We start from the raw sequence: 14,058 nt of genomic DNA, 5'->3' as shown, positions 1-14,058 counted from the left end.
CTCCTGACACCTGGTTTGCCCTCTGGCCTGTCTCAGATTCTGGTCTCCTGGTATCCAGACCCAGCTGGCCTCCTGACTCCGAGCTCCCACTGTGACCACTAAGCCCAGTCATGCCAAGGATAAATTGTTATTGTTGCACATAACAATGTATTTTTGCCCTTAAAACACTATGTTAAAATAATGTTATTGAGATAGCAAAATCAAGCACCTACAAAAAAACGAAATGCTAGGTTTAAGGTTCAACCTATTTTAGCACCATTGTGCATATCCATATGATAAGTCTTTAATTACATGATCAGATACTATTTTTTCTACAATACCCCTACCTCATTCATTCAAGATGGATGATGTTCAAGAAATTAATCAGGGTGTGGAATGAATTAGGCTGCTTATAGGATTCCTGCCTCATTTTGTCTGGAAGTTGTAATCCATGTCAATAAAGTGGTAGGGGACTACAGGAAAAGAGAGGATGATCTTCTATTTAAAGGCAGGTGACTGCTACCCAGGAGAACTCAGTTCTATCCTTGCCTTTGCCATTAACTTGCTAGGTGATGCTGGGCAAAAGTCACTTTAACCAAAACTTTTCACAAGTGGCTACTAATTATACGTTGCTTTATTCCCTGGGTGCTCAACCTGGGGCCTAATTTGCAGAAGTGCTGAACAGCCACATTTTTTCCACACTCGTTTTTTCGTGTGTGTGTGTAGCTACAAACATACTAGTGTATACATTTTCTTATTATTTAACTTCTGTGGTGGAATCATTTTTTTCTTTTACCCAGGGAAAATACACTAAAACAGTACCAGAGATATATCTACATAAATGAGTTGATTTTTGTCTGATCAAAAAAGCCCTGCCAGTAAGTTATACAGCAACAGAATACTAGATTTCACACTTTGGTTTTAAGAGCAATTAAAATCTATAGTATAATAGAAATACCGCAGCACAGCTCTTCTCTGCTTTCATGAGTGGGAACTGAGCTTCATATCATTTGCAAGGAAGGCAGGTCTCAATTCTCAGCCTGCCACAATGCAATCTCCCAGAAGCATTCTAGCATTGACAGGATTGCATGACATACTTGAATATTCTGCATGCATGACTGGGCTTCAAAACTGGCAACAGTTCTCTAATTCAGAATACAGATTTGATTTCAAAAGGTAAAAAACGCTAGAGCATTTGGTTGACCTTTAGCAATATTTTCTTTATACTTCATTAGAGGTAAAATCCTATGTTCTATTGCACTACTGTGCAAGAAGTAGTGGGGAGGACTTAGGCCATGTCTACACTACCCCATACTTTGGCAAAACTTTGGTTGCTCATGAGTGTGACAAAACCACTGACAGAAGTTTTGCCAGCATAAGCGCTCATGTGCACAGCACTATGTCAGCAGGAGATGCTCTCCCGCCGACATTCCTACCACTGCTCAAGTAGATAGTTTTATTATGTCGACAGGAGAGCTTTCTATACGAGTGATCTTACAGCGAGACAGTTGATCGGTATAGCTGTGCTGCTTTAAGCTTGTAAGTGTAGATGTGGACTTAGGGACCCCTGTTCTTTCCCATGCACGTAGTATGGGGATGATAGAAGTCAAAAATGTGCTGACTTGTACTCCAAAGTCTCAAAGAGGCATGGTCTGCTGTTTAGAAAGAGCTTTCAGACTTGAACCCATAGCTGCTGCACTCAGCAAGCACTATGCAAGGTGCACATTTGCCCCTGTTTTGAGCAAAAGGTCTCCCTAGGTTGCATGGACTACTCCAGGAGTGTTTCTGCTTCTTCTCACTGCACCAGCCAATGCAAGATTTGGCAGAAGCAAGTGATCTGTTCTGCTTTAAGAAGCAAAGGGAAACTTCTGTCCAGATTTCAAAAGGCAGGAAATAGATATGCAATCCATCCCTGCTGCTGTTGAAGTCAATGGGAGCTTTTCTTTATTGTTAATACAACTGGTTCTCAAAAAAAATAAACAGTCAGAGCTACCACTATTATTGTTTACTTTACATATTATTCTTTGTTAGAATCTCTTACATTCTACCACCATCAGAGAAATAAACAAACTCCTCTAAATAACCTCCTTGGGCTTGGATCAGTCCATTGGTTCTTTTGGCTTCTGCTCGCAAAACCCAGTCTACAAGTACACCTCTATCCTTGTGGTAGAAAATTCCACCTGGAAGTTGCAGGACGTCCAAGAGCACAAGTCCCTCATAATCCTTGATCTGCTGGGGCACCTGAAATCATCCAGCTCAGCCTAGAAGGTGAGTGGAGTCAGTTAGAATGGAAACAGGGGCAGGGGACCAGAGTGATGCACTAATTCAGAACATCTCTGACGGTCTCCACTGTCAGGACTCCAGTGATGCCACCAATAGAGCTTAAAGCAGGGGTGGGCAAACTACAGCCCGCAGGCCAGATCCAGCCCGCGAGCTGTTTTAAGCCGGCCTGCAAGCTCCTGCTGAGGAGCAGGGTCTGGGGCTTGTCCTGCTCCAGCTGGGGCACCAGGTCGGGAGCCACACCATGTGGCTTGGCCCTGCTCTGGCGCTCCAGCCAGGGTACCGGGTTGGGGGCCACTCCACGTGGCTTCCGGAAGCTGCAGCATGGCCCCGCTCTGGCTTCTAGGCGCTCCAGTGACCTCCTCCGGCGCTCCAATGGGAGCTGCAGGGGTGGTGCCTGAGGATGGGGCAGCGTGCAGAGTCACCTGGCCGTGCCTCCGTGTAGGAGCTTGAGAAGGAACATGCCACTGCTTCTGGGAGCCGCTTGACGTAAGCGCCGGTCAGAGCCTGCACCACTGAGCCTCTCCCCATGCCCCAACCCCCTGCCCCAGCTCTGCTCCCGCTCTCCAAACCCCTCAATCGCAGCACAGAGCACCCTCCTGCACCCCAAACCTCTCATCCCCAGCCCCACCCCAGAGCCTGCACCCCCAGTCAGAACCTGCACCCCTTCCTGCATCCCTGTCCCAGCCCTGAGCCCCCTCCCGTGCTCTGATCCCCTCAGTCCCAGCCTAGAGCACCCTCTTACACCCCAAACTCTTCATCCCCAGCCCCACATCAGAGCCCTCACCCCCTCTCACACCCCAACCTCAATTTTGTGAGCATTCATTGGCCACCATACAATTTCTATTCCCTGATGTGCCCCTCTGGCCAAAAAGTTTGTCCATCACTGGCTTAAAGTTTCTCTCCTTGGAAGAACTCCTAAGGTAGACTGACAGCTACACTGCAAACTCTCTCTCCTTGTGCGTGCAGAGGTTTCAAATAATACGTCCCCTGTGGAGTGATTCAAATTTTATTTTTCAGTTGTATGCTACAAACTCTCAATGAAATGTGTACCGAGAATCAAGTTCTGCTGTTTCCCTATGAGGATGCTAACATGACTGATATATGGACAGTGCTCCCAAGACACAAAGTTATATCTTTCTTGTAAAAGTCACATGCCAGATGAGAATCTGTGATATAAATATGAAGTGGCAGGCATCCAAATACTAAACCCAAAAAAACATGAACACTGCATTTATAACGATTTTTTTCAAAAAGCAAAAAATTATAAAGATTACACACCTGAACAAAACTTTTATTTCTATCAAAGCTAACCCATTTTTTTTAAAGTAGAGAAAAAATGAAATATCAAAGTTCTAAGAGAATTCCCAAGGGGATATTTTCAAGGAGAAGCCCAAAACTTTACCTACCTTTTTTCCTTAGCTGTTAGTTAAGTCTATGTAATACTTAATGTTTTTTCTCCAAACAAATGCTTCAATTGTATTTTTACAAACAAAATAATTATCAAAGGAAATAATCAATCCTAAAACAGTGAATTATTGTAATGTACCTGTGTACTGATTTCCATTTCAAACTTCCAAGATTTTACGCAACATTAAAATAAACAAAGGATTTTACCACATCTTGATAAAAAACAGTATGAACCACAATGATTTCTGTACTCACTAGTTTTGCACTGACAAATGCGGCAACCGTTTTGGTCCAGTCTGAAACTGTACATACAGTCTTTCTCAGTCAATGTGCAGTTCACCAAAATCTCACATGTGGGTGGACTTATTGTGATGTATGTTGGTTCTAATAAATAAGAAAAAGAAATAAATACAAGTAAGTATAATTGGTTAGAAATAACCACTCCCTTCTTGCAATATTTTTAAAATATAAAGCTTTATCATATTATCAGGCAAAAGCTTCTTCAAGATTGCTACGGCTGAGAGTACATATCAACGATTTAAGGTAAATATATTACAGGAATGTCACAATTAGCACAAAAACAAGCTTTATAAACCCATGAAATTCAGAATTTGGGTTTCTTTTAAATTTAATATCAACGTGTTAAAGGTATGGAAATGCACAGTTAGGGAACATAAAGAACCTTAAGTCTGCCCTATGACAAACCACATAGAAATATAACGATTACGATTAAGGCACTTTTTAGTGTTCCTAGTCCCAGATCACACTAAACTGATTTTTCCAGAACCATTAGAGTTTTTTCCTCCCTCCCTTGTGATGTCACTACAGGGCACAGATAAAGATGTGTGGATTGGGGAAATCTGACGGAGATTATTCTTCAGCTCTTGCTGAAGGCGAAACTTTCAGTTATGAAGAATAACAAAAAATGACTTATTCCTATTTTTTTCAAATATAGTCAATACACAAAATTTCAGTGAATTTAAACTATATAGGGACACTGTTTTGTTAAGATAATACGGGGGTGGGGATCTGATTCAAATGAATGGATCTACAGTACTTGTACATTCTCAGAAAATTCATTCTATACTCAGAGGATAAAATGTTGTATTTTTGGGAAAGATATGCTGCATTTTTCATACAGAACAAAGAGGTTGAAAATCCCTGTCTGAAGTGAAAAACAACAACAGTAATAATGGGATTGCAACCAGCCACTCCAGAATTTTTTTTTCATCTTTTAGCAATACTTAGTATTTCGATTGCATTTTAAAACATTTAATAGTTTTCACAAAAGCCCAGATGGTAGCAAAGTATTTGTATCCCAAGTTTAAACTAGAAATACTGATTATATATATAAAAACCACCAATTATTAAACCAGTCTTGATCCTGTAAACCCTTATTTCACGCAGCAGTTCCAATGAAAGCATAGGCAAAAGTTTGCCATCTTTTACTCTCCCTCCAGTGTCCATTAGAAGGTTGCATCAAAACCACTTAGCAACTTTAACTACAGAATTAGACCTCGAGCCTGAAAAGACTTATGAATATGTTTAACTTTTTGCACCATGTGTAGCCCAGTGAATTCAAGGGAACTACTCAGTGTGCATAAAGTTAGCCATGAGAGTCACTCTTTGCAGAAATGGAGCCTTAAACTAAACTGCAGTTTCATCTCAGCAGATGAAACAGCATATAAAAATCTAAGCAAGTTGAAATTAAAACAAAGTGAAAGTGGAAAGGAAAACCCAGAAATATCACCTGTCTCTCAAAAACAAACAGCTCAAAAACTACTAGTGTTCTGGCTCATTTTGTTTAAAATATGTAAAATAGAAGCATTTACTTATATCCTCCCATTCTGCTTTCCAGAACTGTCCCTCCCAGCTTGGGAAGACAGACTCATGCTCACAGGGCTCAAGCTAGTGCGCGAAAAAAACTGTATGGACATTGTGGCTCCAGTGGCTCGTGATAGCTGCCCAAGATCAAGCCAACCTTATCCAGTAGGCTTGACCTCGGTGGCTAGCCCGCCTGCATTTGAATGGCAACATCCACTCAGCTCTTTTTAATCCATGAGCTCAAGCCCTGAGAGCACAAGCCTGTCTACTCAGGCTGGGAGGCCTCACTCCCAGATGCAGTGTAAGCATACTCTGAGTGTCTGTGGACCTCTTAAATTAAGAGCTTAAGAACAGCCACACTGGGTCAGACCAAAGATAATCTAGCCCAGTATCCTGTCTTCCAACAGTGGCCAATGCCAGGTGCCCCAGAGGGAATGAACGGAACAGGGAATCAAGTGAGTCATCCTGTCGCCCATTCCCAGCTTCTGGCAAACAGACACAAGGAACACCAATCCTGCCCATCCTGGCTAACAGGATGGACCTATCCTCCCTTAATTTATCTAGATTTTCTTTGAACCTTGTTATAGTCTTGGCCTTCACAACATCCTCTGGCAAGGAGTTCCACAGGTTGACTGTGCATTTTGTGAAGAAATACTTCCTTTTGTTTGTTTTAAACCTGCTGCCTATTAAATTTCATTTGGTAACCCATAGTTTGTGTGTTATGAGAAGGAGTAAATAACACTTCCTTATTTACTTTCTCTACACCAGTCACGATTTTATAGACCTCTATCATATCCCCCCTTAGCCATTTCTTTTCCAAGGTGAAAAGTCTTAATCTTATTAATCTCTCCTCACACAGAAGCTATCCCATGCCCCTAATAACTTTTGTTGCCTTTTTCTGACACTTTTCCAATTCCAGTGCATCTTTTTTGAGATGAAGACAACTGCATCTGCATGCAATATTCAAGATGTGGGTGTACCATGGATTTATATAGAGGCAATATGATACTTTCTGTCTTCTTATCTATCCCTTTCTTAATGATTCCCAACATTCAGTTAGCTTTTTTGACTGCTGCTGCACATTGAGTGGAAGTTTTCAGAGAACTATCCATAATGATGCCAAGATCTCTCTCTTGAGTGGTAACAGCTAATTTAGATCCTATCATTTTATATGTATATATTGGGATTATGTTTTCCAATGTGCACTACTTTCCATTTATCAACACTGAGCAACAAAATGGCAGATGAATTTCAGTCACCCAGTTTTATAAGATCCCTTTGTAGCTCTTCATAGTCTGCTTTGGACTTAACTATCTGAGTAGTTTTGTATCATCTGCAAATTTTGCCACCTCACTGTTTATCCCTTTTCCAGATCATTTATGAATATGTTGATTACAGACCCCTGGGAGACATCACTATTTACCTCTCTCCATTCTGAAAACTGACCATTTATGCCTATCCTTTGTTTCCTATCTTTTATCCAGTTACCAATCCATGAGAGGACCTTCCCTCTTATCCCATGACAGTTCTTTGCTTAAGACGCCTTTGGTGAGGGACCTTGTCAAAATCTTTCTGAAAATCTAAGTACACTATATCCACTGGATCCCTCTTGTCCACATGTTTGTTGACCCCTCTCAAGGAATTCTAACAGATGGGAAATCATGCTTCACCATTTACAAAAACCACGTTGGACGCTTCCCCAACAAATTATGTTCATCTGTGCGTCTGAGAATTCTGTTCTTTACTATAGTTTCAACCAATTTGCCCAGTACCGAAGTCAGGCTTACTGGCCTATAATTGTTGGGACCACCTCTGGAGCCCTTTTAAAAAATTGGGGTCACATTAGCTATCCTCCAGTCATTTGGTACAGAAGCGGATTTAAATGATAGGTTACAAATCACAGTTAGTAGTTCTGCAATTTCACATTTGAGTTCCTTTAGAACTCTTGGGTAGTCCTGGTGACTTACTACTGTTTAATTTATCAGTTTGTTCCAAAACCTTCTCTAATGCCACCTCAATCTGGAACAGTTCCTCAGATATTTCACCTAAAAAGAATGGCTCAGGTTTGTGAACCTCCCTCACATCCTCAGCCGTGAAGACCGACGCAAAGAATTAATTTAGTTTCTCCGCAATGGCTGTATAGTCTTTGAGTGGTCCTTTTAATTTCTGTTTAACTAACTTCCTTATTTTTGTGTAGTTCCCTTTCTGAAAGTAAATACGACCACGTTGGGCTGCTGTGGTGTTTTCCCTGCCACAGGGATGTTAAATTTAATTATATTATGGTCACTGTTACCAAGCAGTCCAGCTATATTCACCTCTTGGACAAGATACTGTGCTCCACTTAGGACTAAATCAAGAATTGCCTCTCCTTTTGTGGGTTCCAGGACTATCTGCTCCAAGAAGCAGTCATTTAAGATGTCAAGAAACTTTCTCTCTGCATCCCATCCTGAGGTGATATGTACCCAGTCAATATACAGATAGTTGAAATCCCCCATTATTACTGAGCTTTTTATTTGTATAGCCTCACTAATCTCCCTGAGCATTTTGCAATCATTATAACCATCCTGGTCAGATGATTGGTAATATATCCCAACTACTATATTCGTATTATTCGAGCATGGAATTACTATCCATAGAGATTCTATGGTACAGTTTGATTCATTTAAGATTTTTACTTCATTTGATTCTACGCTTTCTTTCACATATAGTGCCACTCCCACATCAGCACAACCTGTTCTGTCCTTCCAATATATTTTGTACCCTAGTATTACTGTGTCCCATTAATTATCCTCATTGCACCAAGTTTCTGTGATGCCTATTATACCAATATCCTCATTTAAAATGAGGCACTCTAATTAACCCATCTTATTATTTAGACTTCTTGCATTTGTATACAAGTACTTTAAAAACTTGCCACTTTTTAGCTGTCTGCCATTACATGATGTAATTGAATGGGACACTTTCATTTGACTGTATCTCATCAGATCCTACCCATATTTTATCGTCTTCCATCCTCTCCTCCTTACTAGGACACAGAGAATCCCTGTTAAACAGATCCTCCCCTAAGGGATGTCTTTCTCCGAACCATGTGCTCCTCCACACCTTTGGCTTTCCCCCAGCCCGTAGTATAAAAACTGCTCTACAACCTAATTTAAAGTACCAGAAATCTGGTTCCATTTTGATTTAGGTGGAGCCCATCCTTCCTGTATAGGCTCCCTCTTTCCCAAAAGTTTCCTCAGTTGCTAATAAATCTAACCCCCCCAACATCTTATGCATTGAGACCCTGCAGTTCTGCCTGTCTAACTGGCCCTGCCCATGGAACTGGAAGCATTTCAGACAATGCTATCATGTTCTTATGTTCACCTATGCTGACAGTTCTTCTTGTAACTTCTATCTTTGAATCCATGCAAAAAAACTCTGAAGAGTCAGTGACGCTTGTAAATCCAATAGCAAAAATAACTAAGGTTAATGGAATTTATCAACTTTACTAACACACCTAGCAAAGCTTGTGAATTCTATGAAACTAATAGCTACAGTTCATAAAAATTACAAGCATGAAAGGTGAAACTGCCAGAGCTTACAATTTCTGTGAAACCAGTAGCTATCATCCTAGAAATTTTCAAGCTTTGCTGGCACATCTGGTAAAGTCAGTGAGAAAAATAACTAGCATTCACTGAAATTACTCAAGTATTGTCATTATTATTATTGTATTAGCTCTAGGGGCACTAATTGAGAATGGGGGTATCATTGGGCTAGGGGATGTGCAAACACACAGTAAGGGAAATTTCTCGACACAAACAGTTCATAATCTAAATTGACCAGGCAGACAAGATTGGAAGAGGAAACCAAAGCAGAGAGTCATGGAGTGACTTAAGTCCACATACAGTAGGTCAGCAACAGGGTGAGGAACTGAACTCCACTCTCCTCATTCCCAGTCTAATGTCCTATTTTCTAGACCACAGCACACCCCTACCAAATCCTGGCCCCGGCCCTGCCTCTTCCCCGAGCGCGCCACATTCCTTCTCCTCCCCACCTCTCCCAGCACTGGCCGTGCGAAATTTCGCGGCAAAAGCATTGGGTGTGTGTGTGTGAGTGAGTGAGTGAGTGAGTGAGTGAGTGAGTGAGTGAGAGAGTGAGAGAAGCAGGACGCAGAGGTGCATTCAGGGGAGGAGGCGGAGGTGAGCTGGGGCTGGGGAGCTGCCGGTGGCTGCAGAGCACCCACCAATTTTTCCCTGTGGGTGCTCCAGCCCCAGAGCACCCACAGAGTCAGCACCTATGGACCACAGACTTCTATTCACCATGCTTATACTAGTTGGAAGTTTTGAGAAGGCTTCTGTGGGAGGTACAATCTGTATAAAGTGCCTGAAGTAGACTGTTTGCTGCAGAATTAATGCAAGATAATCTCAGCTAGGTGTATGAAGAAACCTATAAATTTAGCTGGTGATCTCTCAGAAGCTACAATCTCTGTCAAGTGACTGAAGGATATTGTAAACTCATTTGTTGATCTCATGCAAGAATTAAGACTGATTGAAGGATCTTAATTTATGAATTTTCCATCTTTTAAGGGTATTTATAAATACAGTAATCTAATAATATCCTTGTAAATTAATGAATATTTATTTAAAGCCTTAATGTTGTCCATCCATTGTTGTTCTTGACAATATTTCATTTTGTGCCAAAAGAATGTTGTTTATGCTTTGTGCTGGGTTCATCTCCTGCCTTTGTATAAACTCATAGCACAACAAAAGCAAATAAATGAAGCTGCTTCACTGTGTAATGGGTCTTGCACAGAGAGCTGTCTGAGAACATTTCTACTGTGGTTTAGAATACTGGGTTAGGAGTAGATTAGAAGTGTTACAGGGCCACACAGTGGTCACCCATTTTAGGGAATACTGGAAATTTTAGGAAGAGTGGCTGACAAGAGGGTAATGCTATTTAAATAACAGAATATCTCATTTACACAGAACCTTGTCTTAACTTGAATGGTGCAGGATAAAGTTAGTTGCCACACACTACTGTTCTCAATTTGATACTTTATACATACCATTTAGTTTTGTATTTATTTTTCTTATGAGTGAAATGCTCATTTATGGAACAGAAAACAAATATTAAAGTGAGCGTGTTGTGTTAGAAGAACAGCTATTGTTTCAGACCTTTATAAATGCCACAACTAATCAATACAACCGAAAGTAGGAATTCACTGAAAATTATCATGGAAACTTTTGTATCACCTGTACCACGCGGACATAAAAGAATGGACTGTGGGCAGGGGAGGATTTCATGTCCTCCTTCTTTTGAATTCATCCCTAAAACACTTAAATTACACCTACATATAAAGTAAAAATCTATGAAAAATCAATTCTATACTTTGTGTTTTGTAGCCCTTGAAAGTTACAATAGGTTTGCTTTCTGATTCTGTTGTAAACTGGTAAATACTTTTGAAAAATTACCACTGCCACTCTGAAACATTCAGTAGCATGTTATTTCTTACACATGACACAACAAAACTACTGCTACACTAGTTAAAACGACTTCTGCTAATCCTTCATTTGTTGTGTTTTATTATTCTATTATCTCCCACTTTTGTGCCTGCCCTAAGCATCCCAAATATTTCCAGACAAGCTTACAAATCTGTTTTTCCTCCCTCCCGTCCAAAAAGGTAAGCCCTGAGATACAGTAATTTTATATGCATGCCTGATTCTCAATGAGCTGCAAACAGAGGACAAAAGAAATAATTTCATTCCCCACTCCCCCCACAAAAATGTAGCTAGAAAAAAGTACCAGCCCTTTTCACTTCACTAGACAAGACTCAACAAATAAAGCCAGCTCTGCTGCTGCCAGTCTTCTGGCTATTTGAATAGGCAAACAGTAGTTAAGCTTGAAAAAGCACAGAAGGTCATATGATCTGGGTTAGCCTTTCACTGCTGCACTTGGTAGAAACTGCAGAAGAAAGATCGAGTGCACAGATGAACAATGGGTGGGAAAACTGTGTAGTCTGTATATTTTAGAAGTGGAACTAAATGGTAGATAGAAGCAATGAAAAAGGGGGGACAGAAAGGAAAAGAGGGAGTGGCTAGGGTGAAAAGGATTCCTCATAATATAGGTTTCACTGCCATGAAATGCTCTAGTTAAGGTTACATCCACCATAACCTCTTGTTTTCACATGCTCATAACCGTCTGAAAAAATTCTCCTCGGAGGCTAAAACTTTCCATGCTTCATCTCAGCAGCCTTTTTTTTTTTTTTTTTTTTTTAATATGAGAAAAATCTGTTAATCCATTTTTGATTTATGGGAGACTGACATTCATACATTCTTCACTTTAAAAAAACAGGTTACTTTTTGTACAGTAACTGAAAGAGTTTAGGAAAAAAGCTCCAAACCAGGCATCTGGCTACCCTTTCATGAAGGATTTTTTTTTGGTTAGAGTAAATTTGCAAAAAATAAAAATAAAATAATTGGAAAAAAGTCTTTGAGAACACTCAGTAGGTATGTCCTAAGATTCATGCAGCACCTAATTAAGTCCTCCTCCATCCCCCACCCTCATGTGAAATCACTACAGAATCTCCCTGCTCATCAAGACAGTGGCTGCTTCTCCCAGGCTGAAGGATGGTGTAAATATTTTCTCGAACCACATAGCAAAATTCACAACAGAAAATAAGAGTGGATACAAGAAAGTCAAGAATTTGCAATTTTATTTTTTTAAGGTCACTTTGCAAGTTTTTCTGCAAGTTCTACACAGTCTTAGGCCTTGTCTACAATGGAGATTTCAGCCATGGATGGTCAACCACCAAGGTAAAGGCACCAGTGTAGAACCCTAACGTACACAGTTAAACTCTCTAAGCCATGATCTGCGCTGATACAGCTCAGCTCAGCTTGAAATCAGGGTGGGATGCAACGATGCAAATCACATCTTATATTGGCTTTTCCAGTCTATAGGCTTGGCTACACTAGGGGTTTGCAACAGTGCAGCCACACCGATAGCTGACAACAAATAGCTGTAACAAGGGCAAACCACCAATGCAGAAAAAAACCTAAATTTTCATTTTTTCCCCCGAGAGAAAGATACTTTTAATAAAATACCAAAGTGCTGCTGCCCTGCCCAGAAAACTGTCTCTTATCAAACAACAGCAGCAAACCTATGAAATTAATCCATTTGCCTAAGATAGATATGAGCCTCATAGCCTACACTGGCCGATTACATGATAACATTATGAAAGAGGCAGATTTTTCCTACTTAAATGCAAACAAGGAAATTAAATGCAAAAAATAAATCAATCATACAACAGAATAACTTTTCTATCCAGGTATAATTGTGTACCCTGCTGAGACATGAGGTCTGGGAAACAAATACAGCAGAAAGACAGAGTGGGTTCAGATGAAAATGAAAGCTTCATTTCATTTCATGAAAATGAAAATTCTGCTTTCAGCAAAATTTGAGTGAGACTGAAACACGCACTTCTCATTATGAAAACAAAACAAAAAGAAGATTTTTTAGGGCCTGGGAGTTTACACACACACAGTGCAGGGGCAACACAGAAATCAAGTGAGGGTAACAAAGAAAAAACAAAGCTTATTGATGATTGTTTACCCTCTGAAAAGCACATAATAGTTCTATTAATTTCCATTCCTAACAGATACGTTGTTCAAAACAAACAATTCACTAAATGTCTCACCTTCCTTCCACTACTCTGGACAACTGTTTATGCAGTTCTTCAGTTAATCTTACTTATAAAGCATAGAATCCTCAATCCTCAAAGGCTGATGATAAAATGCAAAGCCATACCCTTTCACCCTCAAGTGCTCTTAACTGTTAATAACTGTAATGTAGACTGGTCAACTAATCCTCACCAAAAGAAGAGGGAGCCAGTGTAATCATATCCATAATTACAATGCTGCATATACTACCAGAATGAAGATGCACCCAGGGCCAGTGCAAGGATATTTTGCGCCCTAGGCGAAACTTCCACCTTGCGCCCCTCGCGCCACCTTGCTGCAGTAGCAAAGGGAGTGCTCAGAACCGTGCAGCGCAGCCTCTCCGGAGAACTTTGCTCCGCCAGGGAGCTGGGAGGTGAAGCGGGAGAGAGGTCGCGGGGAGAGGCAGTGGTGGTTAGTGCTTGTGCTATTGATGACACATAAATCACCAAATTCAAGTGTCATCATGGTGAGGAGTCCAGGCAGGCAGGCAATCTCTCTCACACACACCTCTCTCTCCCAGGAAGATTGCAGCTGCAGAGAGGCCGAGCTGGATGCAAAGTGGAATCGGATGGAGCACCCTAGTGGAGAGAGGGGAAGCCTGCGGCGAGGCGCAGGGACCTCAGCAGCTCACTCGTTTTGGAGAGGCTCTTCCCCGCACGTTGCGGAGCTCCAGGCAGCGGGGGGTGTGTGTGTGTGTGTGGGGGGGGACACAGAAGTGCCACCAGAATGTAGAGAAGTAGAGCGCCAGAGGGAAGGAAGGCGGAAGGGGTGGGACAGAGACACACCCTGGAGGGTCAGCCTTGGGCTCTCCACCTCTCCCCTCCGACCCCGCGTTCCCTGTCCCCTGCGTCCTCTCCTGCCTTCCCTCCAT

At 41.3% G+C, this 14,058-nt stretch overlaps 1 protein-coding gene across 7 annotated transcripts in view; it reads right to left on the bottom strand.

Moving 5' to 3' along the window:
- Window positions 1-14,058, bottom strand: part of CRIM1 (cysteine rich transmembrane BMP regulator 1) — a 300,103-nt gene that overhangs the window by 85,319 nt on the left and 200,726 nt on the right. For all 7 annotated transcript variants that reach the window (XM_073338355.1, XM_073338356.1, XM_073338359.1 and 4 more), the window contains one exon: window positions 3,925-4,053. In XM_073338355.1, coding sequence (XP_073194456.1) covers window positions 3,925-4,053 — 129 coding nt within the window. The remainder of the gene's footprint in view (window positions 1-3,924; window positions 4,054-14,058) is intronic.

The sequence above is a fragment of the Lepidochelys kempii genome, chromosome 3 (genome assembly GCF_965140265.1).
Source record: "Lepidochelys kempii isolate rLepKem1 chromosome 3, rLepKem1.hap2, whole genome shotgun sequence".
Lineage (NCBI taxonomy): Eukaryota > Metazoa > Chordata > Testudines > Cheloniidae > Lepidochelys > Lepidochelys kempii.
Note: the sequence above shows the minus strand (reverse complement) of the source record. Positions and strands in the feature narration are given on the sequence as shown.